This window comes from Pelodiscus sinensis, chromosome 1, assembly GCF_049634645.1.
Source record: "Pelodiscus sinensis isolate JC-2024 chromosome 1, ASM4963464v1, whole genome shotgun sequence".
NCBI classification, from domain to species: domain Eukaryota; kingdom Metazoa; phylum Chordata; order Testudines; family Trionychidae; genus Pelodiscus; species Pelodiscus sinensis.
The window spans coordinates 115,982,693-116,002,374 of NC_134711.1; the positions used below are offsets into that span (position 1 = coordinate 115,982,693).

Sequence of the window (19,682 nt, forward strand, 5' to 3'; positions counted from 1 at the left end):
TTCCAACATTTGGCCCCATGTAGACGGGGCCAAATGTCGGAAAAAACCCCCATCTTTTGGAACATCCCGTCTTCCTCGTAGAACGAGGTTTACAGGGATGCTGAAAAAACGCATCTGCTTTTCTGAAATTTCCAAAATTCCGAAAGCAGACGCGTTCCTTCCCAGAAAAGCTCTGCAGTGTAGACATACCCAGAATTACATGCCATAAATAAATTAGACTTATGATGGAAATTAATAGTCTTTCACAACTGTGGCTCCTGTGATACAAAACACATTCTACAGGTTATAAACACTTAGCTCTGCCAAGTCTCACAAATCTGGGGCAGGGGAGACTCTCCACTGAGGATTAATTTTAAGGCTCTTTCAATCTGATGAGGAAGGATTTTGCTTGCACCTGGTTTTTACAGGGGTTTAAATTTTCCCAGGTCATCCCTTCCTTCCTTCATGTCTTATTTATGTCAATTACCATAACTCCAGACACAATGGTACCAGTCTCTGCCTTTAATAACTGTAATGAATAATCATTATCATCTGCTAAAAGAGCAATATGGAAATTTGTGGATATATTGAGAGAATATTGTGGGCTAATTTGCATTTTATCAGCATATAGTAGTAACCTCCTTGCCCCCCAGGCACTAGTCTGGTCTCTCAGATATCGCAGTGCTGCAGTTTAAATTTTCCTTCATGCAGTTACTTGCAGTGCCTTCGCATTTGCAGTTGATTAGGGAGCTTGGTTTTCAGCCCTGCTGGTAGCTGCACTGCTGCTTCTTATTCTGAGCTGGAGAGTGCCTCAGAAAGCAAGAGGTGCTCACCCTGCAGCATGGCGAGCTCATTGACAGCTGAACAGGGAGCAGCTGATGCCTTCTCTTGCCAGGTATTGCTCGCTTTTCTATCATTTAACTCCTTCCTCCCCATACATTCATTCTAGCAGTGAAACCTTTTAATGCCCATCTTTCAGTTAGTCCAGGACTTATCCCCTCTGTGCATTCTACTGCTATTCCCTTGCTCACCTCCTGTATATTTCAGCATCACAGACTTCTGAGTGCCCATCCACCAAATATTCTACTCCTGTGATCCCTGCTCAGAAAACCTTCTTGCATCCTTTAATTGTTCCAGCACTGTCTTGGAAAGTCCTGATTAGCTCCAATCAGCAAAGCCAGAAAGACATGTCCGATTCCCCACTTGCCTTTCCCTAGGTGCCGCTATGTATAATGTGCATTTTGTGTCTTCAACCAGAATGCTGTAGAACAGGGAGGGAGAGGATGCTAAGAAAGCAACATGGAAGCTGCTTTCAGGATATGGGATGCTTCTGCTAGATGATTTGCTTTCATGGGTCATGTACCTGTCTGCTTATTCTTCCAATTTGAACCATCCTCCTTCAGTCACTGGCTAATATAAATAATCCCGTTCATTTGTGCAGTCCTTAAGATATGAACAATGGCTATAAGAAAAATAGGGTACATATTCATGGCTAATTTGTTTTTGTGAATTTCATTCATTACTGCTTATCTCATTCTATTAAAGAAGTATGCTTTGGAAAAAACGCTTCCTCCCTGTCTTTTGTCCCCTCCCCTGCCAAGTCATTTTACATTGAATAGAGGCACAGAGGAAATCACAAGGCTGAGGTGTCTGGCTCTAAAGTGGATTCAGTGACCTGATATAATTTGTTTAAAATCTCAAAGTATTTATTCGGCTTTTAATGAAACAATTGCACTTTTATTCTTGAACCATGACCCTGAGACATATAAGGCTAATGTGGGATTTAACCAGTTTTGCTAAAGCTCCGAAATCCAGTTGTATTAAATTATTCAACTGAAACAAAAACAAAACAGAACAGGGGGATGGTAGAAAATGCAGTGCAAAAGCAATAGTTAAAGATATTGCCTAATATTCTTATTCTGATTAAAGTGATGATGATGATTCCTGATTGATACTTTTGATTTTGTCATGCAAAATATGAATTGACTAGGTCAATGGTTCCCAATGATTTTTATGCCAGAGACTGGCAAACCTATTCACAAACCTTTGGTGGACTGGTAACATTTTATTTGCATAATTCATTAGGCAAATAATGAACGTGCAAATGTGCAAGTAAAATGGCCCCAGCCCAGCCCATTGCTTCCAAGTGCCTAACACCCTTTGGCCCCCACCCCTATGCACCATGCCCTTTTGACCCTTTAATCTCTGACCCCTACAGCCCATGCCAACACCCTCTTGCCCCGTGACCCCACTATGCCATCACCCATTTCCCCCCACGCCAACACTCCCCAGGTGAGGCTGCCCCACTAGGGAGCGTGGCTGTTATTGCTGCATGGAAACAGGGAGAGGCCGTTGGTGACATGCATGGTCCCTCCTCCTTCATGTCCCCCCAAGTGTGTCTTGCGCCTCCGTGGGGGGGGGGGAAGGGAGTGCGGAGCCCCAGTTGGCCACCATTACTGAAGTCAGGGAGGACGGAGGTGCCTCCTGCTGCCGCCTCAGCCCTAGCGCGGCCACTGGCAAAAGCGGCCATGTGGGCAGGGGGAGCGGCTGTTGGCGGCGTGTGCGCTTCCTCCTCCTTCACATCTCCTCCCTCCCCAAACACGGAGGAGGGAGGAAGGCACCTCCAGCTCCACCTCCTCCTGCCATGCCTCAGCCACCATGGTTGCCAGAGCTGAGCCGCCTTGAACAGCTGGTTTGAGCTTCGGCAGCCACCGCAGCCCAGCAACAATCCGCGATCCGACGGTTGGGAACTGCTGGACTAGGTATCTGCCTTTTTGCAACATGCATTTAATTTGGTATCTCCTCTTTTTTATTTCTTGCAGGGCTGTCAAAATGAGTGCATAGCTGGAGGATGTGCAGGGGGAGCCACAAAGCAAGTGACTGAATCTTTCAAGGTAAGTTGTTTGCAAAAGAATAGGTGCCTGAAACACAGTGGCTGTGTCTACACTGGTGGGATCTTGCGCCAAAGCGGCCACTCTTGCGCAAAAACTTGCTGCCTGTCTACACTGGTCACGTGTTCTTGCTCAAGTAAACTGACGTTCTACTGTATGAAATCAGGACTTCTTGCGGAAGAACTCTGACGCTCCCACTCAGGAATAAGCCCTTTTGCGCAACTGTTCTTGCACAAGAGGCCAGTGTAGACAGGCAACATGAATTTCTTGCGCAAGAGAGCGTCTACACTGGCATGGATGTTCTTGCGCAAAAGCAATCTCTTGCACAAAAGCACATTCCAGTGTAGATGCTTTCTTGCACAACTACTTTAATGCAAGAACTCTTGCGCTAAAGAGTTTTTGCACAAGATCATGCCAGTGTAGATGTAGCCAGTGAGAGAGAGTGAGTGATCAGTGGTCCCTGTAAGCTGAGCCCTTGCACAGTGACCCAGGAAAGATTCAAATGCTGCCCAGCTGATTAGCACTGTACCTACAGTCCACAGCATGTGTTTCTACTGGTGGGGCACATCTGCCCATGCCTCAGTGCACATAACAAAATTCACTCCGCACATAGATGGAAAAAATTAGAGGGAACGCTAGCAGCGATCTTGAAATGTTTATGACCATTGTGCACAAGACTGGATGTATGCTCATATTTGATCATCATAATACTGGACATGTTTTATGCTAATAGCATTTGGAAATAATGCATTAACCCCTGTAGTAATTAGAGCATTACAACCCCTTCCCCCCATATATCTGCTCCTTATTTCAGTAAGGAAAAAATAAGCAATTACTATTGGCTTGGGTTATGAGAAAGGAGTTGGATACCTTTTAAAAATAATAAAAACAATGAGTAGACTTTCATATATATCTATAATCTATATCTATAAATATAGATATAGATAGTATAGGGGTTTTCCCATACTTAAAACTTTATATATATAGTATATACTATATATATAGTTAGTCTCTAAGGGTACGTCTAGATTATATGCCTCTGGTGACAGAGGCATGAAAATAGGCTACCTGACATAGTCAATGAAGCGGGGATTTAAATATCCCCAGCTTCATTAAAATAAAAATGGCCGCCGCGCTGTGCTGGCTCAGCTGATCGTTGGCAGAGCGTGCGAGTCAAGACGCGGATCAGTCAACAGGGAATGCCTTTGTCGAATGCTCCCTTATGCCATAGTGACCTCAATGCCAGTCCACCAGCTCAGTGGCCCTTGGGCTTACTATCAGGCCAAGGGTCAGAATCAGGCATTGAGATCCAGGTTAGTGTCAGTAGTATCAGTATTCTTCACCAGGAAATATGCAGAACGGTAACGAGGTCCTCCATATATAATTTCAGACACTGTACATCAGTGGTCTCCAACCTTTTTAAGCATGAGATCATTTTTTGAATTTAAGTGGAATCCAGGATCTACCTCAAATCCAAATACCCTTGCCCTGCCTCCTTTGTGCCCCTTCTCCGAGGCCCTGCCCCTGCTCACTCTGTCCTCCCATTCTCCCTCCCTTTCACCAGGCAGGGGCAGAGGGATGGGTCACAGGCTCTGGTCTTGGCCTAAGGGATTTGGAGTGTGAGGGGGCTCTGAGCTGAGCCTGGGGCAGGGAGTTGGGGTGGAGGAGGGGGTTCAGGGTGCAAACTCTGTAAGGGAGTTTGGGCCTGAAAAGGGGGGGGGCTCAAGGCTAGGGCAGGGGCTTGGGGTGTAGAGTGGGGTACATGACTGGGGCAGGGGTTCGGAGCTGGCTCCAGCTGGACACTGTTTACCACAGGTGTCTCCTGGGTGGTGGTGCAGGGGTTAAGGCAGGCTCACTCTTGCCCTGGCCCTGCACCACTCTCAAAAGCAGCCAGCAGACTCCCTCCATCCCAGGCCCTGTTGTCCTCCTCTCCCTATTCTGTGGAGATAGAATATAGGGTGGAAGAAGGGGCACCCTGACATCAGCACTCTTCTTCTCCCTTCCCTGCTCTGTACCACAAGCAAGGGGTTCCTGGGGGAAAGCTCCCAAGCAAAGGGCAGGAGGTGCGCAGCAGTGGAGGGAGGGACAACTAAAGTACCGGCACTTGATAGCCTCTTGGCCAAACCAGTCAGGATCTCCTGTCAGAGACTCCAAATTCTACAAGTAGATCCCGATCTACTGGTTGGTGACCACTGCTGTACACTATGCAATTACCAAGCAGTCCAGAGATAATGCAGCCTTTGGTAAAGCAGTACTCCAATCAGTAGTCAACTCTGATCCCATCTCCTGAACTTGGGCTTGGGAGTCACCTGATTTGGAATTGACATGAACAAGCACTGGAATAAAAAATGGTTACTCACCTTCTTGTAACTGTTGTTCTTTGTCATAAGTTGTTCATGTCTATTACAATACCCACCTGCCTATCCCTCCATCAGAATGGCTGGCAAGACAGACCTGGGGTGACAGGTGGGCAGTGCCCTATATCAAGTCACATAAATGTGTGACTCTAAGGGGCATCCAGGCTGCACTTATGAATACTCCTAAGGGAAAAAACTTCAGCTTTCGTGCACACAGTACTGTTTTGAATGGTCGTGAACAACACATCTTGGGGGGAAAAATACCAGTTAAGAGATGTCACATAACTGTTTTTTAGAGGGGTGAAGGAGGGGGCAGGGGTGAGGATTTGGCTAAGTGGCTCGCTCGCTGGACCATTAATTTTGATTTTCAATAAGTCTTGGGAGTACTGGGGAAGTTCCAGAAGACTGGAAGAAATATTATGTCAGGCCAATTTTTAAAAAAAAGAGTAAATAGGGATGACTCAGGTTACAGGTCTGTCAACCTGATCTCTATCCCAGGCAAAATAATGGAGTGGCTGATACAAGATTCAGTGAACAACTAAATGTGTGTCATGTAATTAGTACAAATCATCATGGATGTATAAATCCTAACTTTATGGATTTTTTTGAGATTATAAATGTTATTGATAAAGGTAACTGTGTTGACATAATAGACTGCAGGGCTCACCGAACTGCGGCGAGGCCCGCTCGCCAGCCGCGCTGTCCGGTGATCTGCGCAGGCACAGATCGCCTGAACCCGGCTCTTCCGGGTTACAATCTACTCGCCCGTGGTGAGATTGTATTATTTGTCGAGCCCTGATAGTCTGGATGGATTTAATTCCAGATAATCAATGCCACTATACCTATCATTGGTCCCAATAAAAGAGCCAAGAAGTTCTGAATCTCTTTTAATATTAGCCATCCCAGCACATGCATTGTAAGCTAGATGGCATTCATGACAAAGCAATAAAGGATTTTATGAAGGCTAGAGCCTTCACACTTGAGAAAGTTTCTGCCAGGAATGATTTGTCTCCTTTTATAAACACTTGTGTGACCTCACTGACAGGAAAGAACACACCAAGTGAATGACCTACTCCATTTCAGTTCAGCAAAATGATATAGAAACAGAGTAAATGGCATGTTGGAGTGGATGTTTCACTCAATTTCTTTGGACCTTGACAGTAAGGCCACTGATAGTTGACCTATTCTGCATAAAATGATCCTGTCATATTCGCTACTGATGACAGCCACAGAATTGCAAAGAAGACTAAAAGAAATAAGGGTGGCTGGAATCTGTGGAATTCCTGCAAAACTCTTAGAAAGTGTTGGACCGGCTGGTTTTTTGGGACTGTGATGATGCTCAGCATCACATGCAGAACAGAGTGGATCTTATCCAAATGGCAAAAAAGCATTGTTTTACCACTTCGGAAATATAAAGGCAGCAAATGAGACTGTAGTAACTACTGTAGCATTACTCTTCTGTTTCACCCAGGGAAAATGTTTTGCTTCTCCTTTGTTGGCCCAAGCCACTGATATAATAAATAGCAAGAGAAAACTACATGGATATTATGTCTGCATTTGACTCAGTTATCAGGGAATTGCTTTAGCTGAAACTCAGGCATTCCTGCCAAGCTCTGCAGAATTTTCTTTCTTTTATATAAGATAACTCCTTAAGCTGCTTTTTATAAATGGGAAAAGAGTTGCCTTTCCCAAATTAAATTGGGCTTTCAACAAAGATATGCTGCTGCCCCAATGCTTCTGTGCTGTCATAGATGATGTGCTTGAACAGACCCTAAGTAAATGCATTTTAGTATTCCCAGCGATAATGATAACCTCACTGACATTGATTTTGCTAGGGACATATTGCTAGTTGTTGAATCAAACCTCTGGGATCCTCTGTGGCAAAAGTCAGCCTGAAAGTTAATTGCTGTAAAACCAAAATGTTTCCATGCAGCAATTTCAAACAAGCTGCTGGCTCTGACATCTTAATGGGCAATCAACCAGTTGAGATTATCTGTGATTTCAGCTACCTTGGTTCTGTTATCAATAACACAGGTAACATCAACAAAGAACTTAAGGTTCAGAATGAAAAAAGCACTCAGTAATCACATGCCTCATCAAGAATGTCTTTCACAATCCTGTATTTTGTTTCACAAGCTGAATGCCTTGATAAGCAGAGAGATAAAATTGAGGCTATATAATGCTTCAGTGGTCAGTATGTTGATTGAAACATGGCTCCTTACTATTAAGACTGAAAAGAAGTTGGACACCATTCAACTCTCTGAATAACTGAAAATGTTAAATGAAGTGATATGCATCCTAATTAAATGGGTACAATTCTTTCAAATATTCATTCGCCAACTCTCACTAATGCCTACCGACTTCCCAGCAAGACTCATTTTCATCTTTCTCCCAGTGAAAGCAGGAAGGAAAAGACTTCCCACAGGAGGCCTAAACCATGTTGTCCAGATGATGTGAGCCGACCCATATCCTTCTGAGGCATCCTTTCTCAGATTTGGCTCAGAACAGACTATCTGGAAGTGCATAATTTATTCGGTGGCCTCCAAAGGATTGCATGAGCACTAACCTAATCTTACTGTACCAGGTACCTGCTAAAAAGTTGCTGGGTAGTAATCTTTAAATTAAATAAGAAACACAGATAAGTGACATTTTTTAACCCTTACAACAGGCATGTCCAAAGTCCGGCCCGCGGGCCAATTGCGGCCCGTGGTCCGGTTTAATACGGCCCCACAGGTAATTTGGCAATATCTATCTTTTATGGCCCCCAACGAATCTATATGTATTGAGATGAATACATTGTAAAATCTCAGTTAATGTCAGTTGGTCCAAATCAGTTATAAATATATTTGGACACAACATATATACTTGGTGTTATGTTCCTGTTCATATTTTTTGAACTTAAAAGTTGACAGACAACCTTTATTACCAATAATATGTAATGTACTTTACAATGTTCCTGACATATATTTCAGCTTCCTGGATTTTTTTTTTCATCTGGCCTTCAGATATGAAAGGCAGAGTGATTTAACACCTGTTTAGATTTGTCATCCATGTGACGAAATGAAAAGTATGCCGTTTGCAATAAACTTTGCATAAAATAGTTAATTTGCATTTAATTTTAATGGTTCAAAGAATGTCAGGCAAAATGGTCGGCCCTCATGCATGTTCACTTCATCAAATCTGGCCCTCTTTGAAAAAAGTTTGGAAACCCCTGCCTTACAACATACTGCCATTCCCACATATAAAACACTATAGTAATAGATATGTAGCCGTGTTAGTCTGGTGTAGCTGAAACAAAACAGGACTATGTAGCACTTTCAAGACTAACAAGATGGTTTATTAGGTGATGAGCTTTCGTGCGCCAGACCCACTTTCTTAGATCAAATTGTGGAGGAAAATTGGCACGACCATATATACCAAAGGATACAATAAAAAAAATGAACACACGTGAAAAGGACAAATCAAATTTCAGAACAGAAGGGGGATGAGGAGGGGAGGTAATGATATTAAACAGAGATTGGACAAACATCTCAGACACTTCGCCAGAGAGTCAATGCACACAAAACAGATATTAGACAGGATCACAAATTAAAAACAGTTTCTTGCCATTTCAACCAGAAAGGGCATTGTCTCAACAACCTGATTACCTACATCCTGCTTCAAAGACCTTTTAACACCAGACTTGAAAGAGAATCCTCTGAACTGTCATTCATGCTTAAATTTGACACTTTACACCTAAGTCTTAACAAGGATACTAATTACCCATTACCCATAGCTTCCCCAATTATCACCTCTAATATAATTTGCTCACAGACATTTACTCTCCCCCTCATCTCCCTTCTGTTCTGAAATTTGATGTGTCCTTTTCATATGTGTACATTTTTTTTATTGTATCCTTTGGTATATATGGTTGTGACAATTTTCCTCCACAATTTGATCGGAGGAAGTGGGTCTGGCCCACGAAAGCTCATCACCTAATAAACCATCTTGTTAGTCTTTAAAGTGCTACACAGTCCTGTTTTTTGTTTAATAAAACACTATATCATCCAGGATTGGTTCTAACCTGAAAGTTCCTCTCAACAAAGACTGTATAACACTATTTGTTATACTATACATTTATTATTCCTGTTTATTCAGCTGTGGCAGTGTTACAAATATAAGCCCTTTGCAGTCTGCTCTAAAATTGTGGAGTCAAGAGTCCAAGCAGCCACTCCAAAAACCTAGCAATTCAGCTGTTGCTGCTTAAAAGCCATACCATATTGATTAATACTGGTGAGCTGTCAGAAGCTGATATGAAACAGTGCTCATCTTTTTCTCTTCTGTTTAGAATTTAAAGCAATTAAATTCTTGCTCTTCTCTCCCCCCCTCCCAAAAAACATGTTAGTGATTTTAAGCCGTGTATGTGCACAGATGTCAACTTAGTATTTCTGCTGGAAAATTGGGAGTTCAGCAGGGGCTCCCCAGAAACCCTCCCATTAATCTTCTGTGCTATTTTTGCTTTTGCTCCTTCCTTCTCTCCTCCTTGTCCCTACTTATCCTCATTGTCATCTTAACAAGTTTTGCCTTTCTTCCTTTTTCACATTTACACATGTCTCTCTCTTCTTACTTTACATGCATGTCCTTTAAAAAGTCCCACCAGACTTTTGCAACTGCTTACAAAAATAGGGGTTTAAAGTAAATCCAGTTGGAACTGTCATGTGCTTTTTCAGCATTTCCTTGCCTGTTACTGATGACTACTGTGGTATTTGGGATGAAATTGTAGTAATATCCCTGGTAATCAGCCTGCTCTTCCTGATTTTTTGCTGGATGTGTCAGCCCAGTGCACACTTCTGTTTTGTGCTTAAGTTGTTATTTCCTATTAGCTGTGCAGATTTAGCTCAGAAATGAAAAATAAATGCTACCAAAGGTTATCATGTTTCTTGATAAGCCTTATTCCAGTACTGGCCTGATTTGATATTCATGAGGGTTTTGCACACTGACTTCAGGGACAGTAAGGTTTGGCCACATGCTGCCAAGATTCTAGGCAAATCCCATTGTCCTGTCACAACCAAACCCTGACCTTACTTTAAGTTATGATATGAGGAAGCTGTATAGCAAATTGGGTGGTCTTAGCTCTTACCATTTAGGAGGTGTTCTTGAACAGATTTACAGATGGACGGACAGACAAGCAAACCTCTGAAATATATAGTAGATAATGTTAACTGACCTATTCCAAACATACATATATCATACCTAACCCATTGTCAAGTTTGTATGGAAGCGTTGAGCTGTTCTGTTGACTCTCCTTGGTAGACAGTATGGCTGTGTCTAGACTGGCCAGTTTTTCCGGAAAATCAGACGCTTTTCCGGAAAAACTTGCCAGCTGTCTATACTGGCCACTTGAATTTCCGCAAAAGTACTGACTTCCTACTGTAAGAAATCAGTGCTTTTTGCGGAAATACTATGCTGCTCCCGTTCAGGCAAAAGTCCTTTTGTGCAAAGCTTTTGCGCAAAAGGGCCAGTGTAGACAGCTCAGATTTGTTTTCCGCAAAAAAGCCCCAATCACAAAAATGGCGATCGGGGCTTTTTTGCGGAAAAGCACGTCTAGATTGGCACGGACGCTTTTCTGCAAAAAGTGCTTTTGCTGAAAAGCGTCCGTGCCAATCTAGACGCTCTGTTCCGAAAATGCTTTTATTGGAAAACTTTTCCGTTAAAAGCATTTCCGGAAAATCATGCCAATCTAGACGCAGCCTATAGGTAGGTTCCATTAGTTCCACTCAGTTGTCCTTTGATACCTTTATACTTGAGAGGGTCATAAAGAAGCCTTAAAGCCAGGGCTCTCCCCTCTGTAAAAAAACCTAAACAGTAACAAACACAAAAAGAATCCTGCTGTCAGAACTGCCCTCTCTGCTTGTTCCTCTCCCACTGGGAACCTCCAGCATATACCAAAGAGAGGGAAGATGGGACCAGAGTGCTAATGTGTTCTGACCATTTCTGGGCCAAGGGCAGACTGAGCATAGATTAGAGCAGCCCTGCGGCTGTGCTAATCACAGTGTCAGTCAGACAGGCCCCCACCCCAGCAGGCTGACAGTACGGGGTGGCACTCTCCTTCCATTTCCCTCCATTGCTGCCTCTCAGCCAGAGTGGAGAATCGTGAGTGAGAGTCTCTCTGAGGCAAGAAAATGCTAGCAGGAGGGACGGAGAAACCCTAAAAAATAACAGTCTGCTCAGGATAAGGTCTTGTTTGTAAATCCATTTCTGCTTTATGGTTCTGTTACTTGAAGTAAGCTTAATTGTCTCTGTGTTCAAGAGGGCTGCCTGGGGATCCTGCTAAAATAATAATTTACGCTTGCTTTGAACATAACCAAATTTAAAACCCTGTATGAATGGGGGACAGGAGGGAAAATAGTGGGGAAAAATAAACCCACAAACCAATCCAGTGTACTTCACAAGCATTTCAATGGAAGCAAATTGCAAAGCTGTGACTTCATAAAGAAGAGATAATGATACTGCTAAGGGAATTAAACTCAATGGGGGACTGATTACACTGGAGAAAGTTGCTGTTTATGCACCAATAACCTGTTAGGAATAGTGATAGAAATGTAGCCGTGTTAGTCTGGTGTAGCTGAAACAAAAAACAGGACTATGTAGCACTTTAAAGACTAACAAGATGGTTTATTAGGCGATGAGCTTTCGTGGGCCAGACCCACTTTCTCAGATCAAATAGTGGAAGAAAATTGTCACAACCATATATATCAAAGGATACAATTAAAAAAAATGAACACATATGAAAAGGACAAATCAAATTTCAGAACAGAAGGGGGATGGGGGGGGAGGTAAGCATGTCATTCATGCTTAAATTCGACACTTTACGCCTAGGTTTGAATAAAGACTCTAATTATCTTACCCATGACAAAGATAGCTTCCCCAAAGATAGCTTCACCTCTAATATAATTAGCTCACAGACATTTACCTCCCCCCCATCCTCCTTCTGTTCTGAAATTTGATTTGTCCTTTGCATATGTGTTCATTTTTTAAAATTGTATCCTTTGGTATATATGGTTGTGACAGTTTTCTTCCACTATTTGATCTGAGGAAGTGTGTCTGGCCCACAAAAGTTCATCACCTAATAAACCATCTTGTTAGTCTTTAAAGTGCTACATAGTCCTGTTTTCTGTTAGGAATGGAACTACACAAAAGAGGGTATAGTTCCATGGCATTAAGTAAAGCATATTGTGTAAATTGTGTAATACCCATTCTTGAATGCCAAATTCCGCCTCCTGAGACAGCATTTCTTCTTAGAACCCAACTTGCACTGCAGTCTTTAGACAGGTTGAACTCCTTTGAACTTCTGTGGGACATTTATCTGACAAATGAATGCAGGATCATCCCATTGCAAACTGGCAGGAAGTGTTGCTTATGGATTCTTAGGTTGCTAAGTGCCAATAGCTTTTAATTGCTCTCCCCTCTCATTTCCTACTCTGAAGTCAGGAGACTAGATTCTGCATCTCCAGCACATGAATTATTGCTAAAATACCTTTTATATTTCTCCTGAAGTCAGCCCCGGTCTACAGTAGGGAGTTACTTTGAAATAATCCCCCTTATTGTGAAGTAATAAGTGGAGCCAGCCACACTACCAAGCCCGTTATTTCAAAATAAGGGGTGGTTATTTCAAAATCTGTACTCCTGCTTTCCTCGGGGAATAACACTTTTTCCAAAACTGTTATTTTGAAATAATGTTAGTGTGGACACACTGCTGCTGCTATTTCAAAATAACTACTCCCTAGAGTAATTCAAAATAATTACTCCCCACTGCTTCCTGGGGCTCTAAGTTGAGGTAGCATGTCCACAATAACGGAACCTGCCTTGGACTAATTTTGAGGCTCCCCATAATGGGGACATGCGATTTCCGTTTTGTTATTTCTGGAGTTATTAAATCAATTTTAGTTATTTCAAAATAGTTTCCAAGAGTAGACATACCCTCTGAGAGTTAACCCTTATTTTATTCAAAGTACCAGGCTTCTTGAAGTATCAGTCTCGCATTTACAACTGATACAACTCTATTTATCAAAAACAACAAGGAGTCTGGTGACACCTTAAAGACTAAAGCTTATACCGTAATAAAATTGTTAATCTTTGAGGTGCAGCCAGACTCCTTGTTGTTTTTGCTGAAAAACACTAGCACTGCTACCTCTGAAACCATTAATCAAGTTAGGGATGAGGCAGATCAGTGGGAGCACTGCTTATCCAGGCAGTCCCCGGGTTACGTACAAGATAGGGACTGTAGGTTTGTACTTAAGTCGAATTTGTACTTAAGTCGGAACTGGCATCCAGATTCAGCTGCTGCTGAAACTGACCAGTGGCTAACTACAGGAAGCCCGAGGCAGAGTTTCTGAATCTGGACGCTTGGGACAGAGCAGCTGGGGCGCTGCTGGGTAGGTCTCCGCAGCGCCGCACCTCAGCACTGCGGGGACCAACCCGGCAGCACCCCAGGTGCTCTGTCCCAGGTGTCCCCAAGTCAGCCGCTGCTGAAACTGATCAGCGGCTGATTCCAGGAAGCCCGCTGGTCAGTTTCAGCAGCGGCTGACTTGGGGATGCCTGGGGCAGAGCAGCTGGGGTGCTGCTGAGTTGGTTCAGTAGCGCCGCTCCTCGGCGCTACTGGACCAACCCGGCAGCACCTCAGCTGCTCTGCCCCAGGCGTCCTGATTCAGCCGCTGCTGATCAGTTTCAGCAGCATCTGAATCAGGACTCCTGGGGCAGAGCAGCTGGGGTGCTGCCGGGTTGGTCCAGTAGCGCCAAGGAGCGGCACTGTGGGACCAACAAGCAGCGCCCCAGCTGCTCTGCCCCAGGAGTCCCGAGAAAAGCCTGGTCTGCTGGGGGGGGGGGGGGGGGACGCACTAGCTGCCCCCCCCCCCAGCAGACCATGGAGACGCGGGCGGCGGGAGCACCCAGACGCGCCGCGGTCCCGCCGCCCGGGTCCTCTGCGGCTTTGCTCCACGTCTCCCTGGTCTGCTGCCCCCCCCTCCCCCAGCAGACCAGGGAGACGCGGAGCAGCTTTTCTCGCCCCGGAGGACGAGGGCGGCGGGACCTCGGCGTGTCTGGGTGGTCCTGCCGCCCGCATTCTCCGGGACGAGAAAAGCCTGGGTCGTAAGTCGGATCCGCATAACTTGGGGACTGCCTGTATTGCTGCTACCCGTACTGTGTCCATTTTATGTACAAAGGATTTCAGTCTGCAAGGCTGTCAGCCCAGCACTTTTCACCAGCATTAATATCACTTTTCAAACTAATCTTCTTTTGTACTTTTCAAAATGATAACAAGCTATGCTCAGCTTTTTTTTATGTCTTCTCTATCTCACTTCTAGTTTATATTCTAAAGAGTGAAAACCCAGGAAACTGATCAATGAAATGGTGCTCGTACTATTCATTGCAGAAAATGTTCCTGATGTTGATGTACATGCAGGAAATGAGTTTATAGAAGTTCAAAATCATTGCAGCAGAATAGATACAGTCTCCAGCTCTGCCAGGTGGTAATACCATGCAGTGACTGTGATTATGATTAAGTCATTTGAGTGTTTGTGGTTCCAGATTAGATTAAAGTTACTTTTAAAATCACATTAGGGTGGTGGTACTTTTTGGTTACTTTCATGATTACGCTAAGGGTAGAGTTAATGTTGTTTGTGTATCACCTGTTCAGTCACCTATTTGTTTCTATACTTTATCATATTTGAATTTTATATTTAAATATACCTTAGCTCTTAATTTCCTTGGATAATTTTTGCATTTGGCATAATTACAATATCCACATAGGCTGCGTCTATACTGGCATGATTTTGTGCAAATACTTTTAACAGAAAAGTTTTTCAGTTAAAAGTATTTGTGCAAGAGAGCGTCTATACTGGCATGTGCCTTTACGCAAAAGATTTGCTTTTGCGCAAAAGCATCCATGCCAGTGTAGACGCTCTCTTGCGCAAGTAAGCTCCGATGGGACATTTTAGCCATCGGGCTTTCTTGTGCAAGAAATTGATATTACCTGTCTACACTGGCCTCTTGCACAAAAACACTTACGCAAGAGGACTTATCCCTGAGCGGGAGCGTCAGAGTTTTTGCGCAAGAAGCACTGATTTTGTACATTACAACGTCAGTGTTCTTGTGCTAATACTCGTGGCCATTGTAGACAGGCAGCAAGATTTTGCGCAAAAGCACTTGCTTTTGCGCAAAATCTTGCCAATGTAGACACAGCCATAATGTGGTTAGTGATACAGGCACTATGTGAAAGGAGGTGTGAGAGGGGAGAAGGCAGATTCTGAATTTTAAAGATTATAATATTATAATTAAGCAATATAATATTCTCTGTATATGCTCCCCAGTACTCACTCTCATAAATGGTTGTTAAAGAGTAACCATTATATCACAGTAGCTCCAAACAATAATTTGTTCCACTGGCTGATTAAGTGTAAAGCAACTAAAGACTCACTACAGAAGAAGTGCAGGTGTTTATGGTTCATGTTGAGAAGTTGGCAGTAAAATTTTCTGCACATTTTGATTTTTGTTTTTGCCGGTCTTGTCAGACACATGTAACTATTGCTTATTCTAGGAGTCTTAGTTCTGTGTTTTAATATGCGTATTGTATGGATCCCTAAAGCAAGTAACTCTTGATAGTCATATTTTGGTGAGTTGAATGGTTTGTGCTTTTCATCCAGGTGCCACTCATCTCTCTGCAGAGGAGGTCTGTATTTTCCCACTCTGGAAGCTAATATAGTAGAGATTAGAAGATGCATGCATTGTGGTTTGAGGTACTGAGCTGTGCAGTTTATTTTTCTGGTAGTTCCTAAATGTGTGTGAGCGTAAATAAACAGCCCAGAAAACACATGTTGGGATTTGGCTTATGAGAAAACAAATGAAAATGAGTTGCAAGGCAAATTGGATGTTATTACTCCCAGCATTAGGATTTGCTACAGTAAGAATACATGCAGAAAGTAGTAAATAGTTCCCTAGTATAACATCTCCTTTTGCAAAATAGCCTCCAAATGTTGGGCCTGATGCATCACTGCATTATTCTATTTTATATAATTGTATAGAATTCTAAGATGGGTACATGGGTATGTGCTATTTTCCGTGAAGTCAGTAGAACTTATATGTGTCTGTCTGAGGTTAGGATCTGACCCATCTGGTGTTTGATTTGGTACACATTTTTAGAAAATGTTCAGTATTTTCTTTAAAGAATCATTTTTCTGTGTGCAACTCTTCTTCCTTGTGAAGTCAGTTGTCCAGAGAGCTGAATAAACATTTTTTAATTTTTTTATGTTTTATTTACAAAGAAAAAGTGGTGGGGAATGTCTCATAAATTCATTTCTCCCCTCCCCAGCCAGGTTTAGAAATAATTAAACTATGTAGTATTTTATATTTTCAAGCAGTGTACTAAAATCATGAAGTAACTAGTAGAACTGAATTGAAATAAAACTGGACTAATGCAGCAATGATTCAAACCCATGAAAAGTCTTAGAAGAGTAAAGCACTTTTCACTGATTTATTTTGTGAGTTCTTAAACCAAATAGGTCAATTTTCAAACACTCCCAGAACATGAGTCAGAGGAAGTTATGTAACATTGCTATGTATTTGGGGTGGGGCTTGTATATATCTTGTTGACCATCTCATACTAAGAGTCTAACAGATTTAAACAAATTAGACATGTCTTCAGATATTAGCCTCTATTTGAAGATTTTAGTGTCTCTCCTTTGGTCTCAATTTAGCAGTATTTATTAGCAGCTGTAACTCATTTACCTGCTTGATCATGAAATACCTTACTTTGTTATTGGTCTCTAGGGCCCTGTATTATGTTGGAGAGATTGGCTTTCTCTTCTCTGGTTTAAAAAGGATGTCCTCTACTGATGTTAGTATCTTACTTGATAATTCCACTTTAATGGCTTATGTTAGTCCTGGTGATAAATTTTGGCTGTTCAGATGTAAATTTTCCTTTAAGAGAAAAGTTGCATAAAGGAAATGAATTTTGGTTGTATGAAATGAGCATTAACTCCAGGAACCCAGGTACCTGAAGCAGCTGCTATTATATACTGTTTCCTCTTGCTTGGAACATAAACTGACCAGTTAGAGTGGTATATAATATTACTGATTGATGGCATTTGGAGAGCAGAGTTACATTACCATCTGAAATGTCCAGTTTTAACCACTATTAAGGTCAGAAGCCAGTTCCGATTGTTGTATTTAAAGTACTGCATGGGATTTTTTTCAGGGCGAGAAGGCAAAACATCACATTTATTGGTAATGCATAGACTCTAGAGCAGCAGTTCCCAACCTTTTCCAGATGGGGACCCATTTTGACAATTCAGGAAGATTGGTGACCCACGGCAATTCAAAAACTGGGAGGAGTGTGGGCAGAGCCACCTGGGGAGACACTTGGTGACCCTTTTGAAATGTAATAGAGACCTATGGAGACCCATAGATTGGGAAACCCTGCTCTAGAACCATCAATACTTATATGCAGGGCTCGCCAGCCGCGCGGTTCAGCACTCTGCACATGCGCTGACCACGCTGTGTGGCTGTGCCGGCTTGTAATCTATTCACCACTGTAGATTACACTGATTGTTGAGCCCTGCTTATAGGCATATGATTATTAACAGATGTATTGTGAGCAAGACACGAGAAGTCATTCTTCCGCTCTACTCTGCGCTGGTTGGAGTATTGTGTCCAGTTCTGGGCACCGCATTTCAAGAAAGATGTGGAGAAATTGGAGAGGGTCCAGAGAAGAGCAACAAGAATGATTAAAGGTCTAGAGAACATGACCTATGAAGGAAGGCTGAAAGAATTGGGTTTGTTTAGTTTAGAAAAGAGAAGACTGAGGGAGGACATAATAGTTGTTTTCAGGTATCTAAAAGGGTGTCATAAGGAGGAGGGAGAAAACTTGTTCATCTTGGCCTCTGAGGATAGAACAAGAAGCAATGGGCTTAAACTGCAGCAAGGGAGGTTTAGGTTGGACATTAGGAAAAAGTTCCTAACTGTCAGGGTAGCTCAGGGAGGTTGTGGAATCCCCATCTCTGGAGATATTTAAGAGTAGGTTAGATAAATGTCTATCAGGGATGGTCTAGACAGTATTTGGTCCTGCCATGGGGGCAGGGGACTGGACTCGATGACCTCTCGAGGTCCCTTCCAGTCCTAATATTCTATGATTACTTACACACACACTCTCTCTCTCTCTCTCTCTCCATCTTGTTGTTACCAATAATTGTTCCCCCTAACAGCACTGGCCAGGTGAGTTAGATGGGGGAGGGGTGGAGCTGGGCTTCTACCAATCCGGACAAGACGGAAAAACCCAGTGTCCTCCTGCAAGATACCTTTGATTTATAGTAACTCCCCTCACATGCAAATCTATCATCTTATGCACATGCAAAATCTGTGAGAGTCGCCATATGCATAGTTAGTTGTCTGTGGTGCCTTCTTCTGTGTGTTGTCTCAATGCAGCCACATTGATCTCCAAAGAGGGTACTTTCAAAAGCAGGCACTTGCTGCTGACTTCCAAGGCTGTCCATATATCCAATCTTCTTTCAATGGGCCCACTTAACATGTCTCATTGTTCTTGGATCTGGCTTCCATCCCCTCTCCAACCTTTGCAGCTGCCTGGAGGTGCTTGCCTTTTCCATTCACACCTCATTCACTCAACAGGGCAATCAATTAAGCAAAATTGTTCTTGTACAAAGACATTCTCTTTACCTTACTTATTTTTAGGGACCGTTCTACCAAGACTCAATACAAAACAATACAAAGTTAAAAACTTAATACAGAGATTATATGAAGATGATTCACGCTCATGAAAATGATTAATACAGAGATGTATCTACATAATGGTGATGGAATAATAGTACTTTGTCCTTAGGTAAAGTTTGAGCCTCTCCAAGCTCTTTATGAGAGGTTGATTAGTACTACTCTTTACTGGACTATTCAAGGTCTTTATAAATGGAGAAGCTGAAGTTATCAATTTAACTTCTCACTGTAAAGATGTTAGATGATTTGCCCTGTGTGTTACAGTGAATCTGTTGGTAAGTCAAGAGCAGAACCCATGTTTCCTGACTCCTACTCTTGTACTCCAAGCATTAGTTTTGGGATTTTCTCTATGTCTTTTTTTTTCAGTGCAGTTCTAAAACAGTGATTATTGGCAAAAGGAGACATTGTATTACCTTCTTGTAAACTCAGAGCATACCTGTGTTATAGAATGAGTTTGTGTGATCTACCCTTGAGTAACATCCCTCATATTAGCTTATCATGAGGGAGAGAGACTACAATACCAATCACATGCTGGAGAGGGGCTGGTATTGTGTTCTACATAGGGATGTAAATGACTAGTCAAGTAGTCGACTATCCAATAAGCATATGCTTATTGCACAGTCTAATCTAGTCACTTCCCTCCCATAGAGGCAGTAAGGGGAAGCAGAAGCCAGTGCTGGGGGGAGTCAGCTTAAAAGTT

The 19,682-nt window shown here is 42.7% G+C and overlaps 1 protein-coding gene across 3 annotated transcripts in view; it reads left to right on the top strand.

Annotated features, from left to right (window-relative positions):
• The window catches only part of BCAT1 (branched chain amino acid transaminase 1), a 99,638-nt gene that overhangs the window by 16,785 nt on the left and 63,171 nt on the right, over positions 1 to 19,682 (top strand). The window contains exons 1-2 of one of the 3 annotated variants that reach the window (XM_025183734.2): positions 851 to 874; positions 2,802 to 2,873. Coding sequence is in view for 1 of the 3 variants with exons in the window: in XM_006121274.3 (XP_006121336.2) it covers positions 2,802 to 2,873 (72 nt within the window). In the remaining 2 variants the exon portion in view is untranslated. Of the gene's footprint in view, positions 1 to 850; positions 875 to 2,801; positions 2,874 to 19,682 lie in introns of those variants that run through there. The other 2 variants (XM_006121273.4, XM_006121274.3) reach the window with 2 other exon arrangements.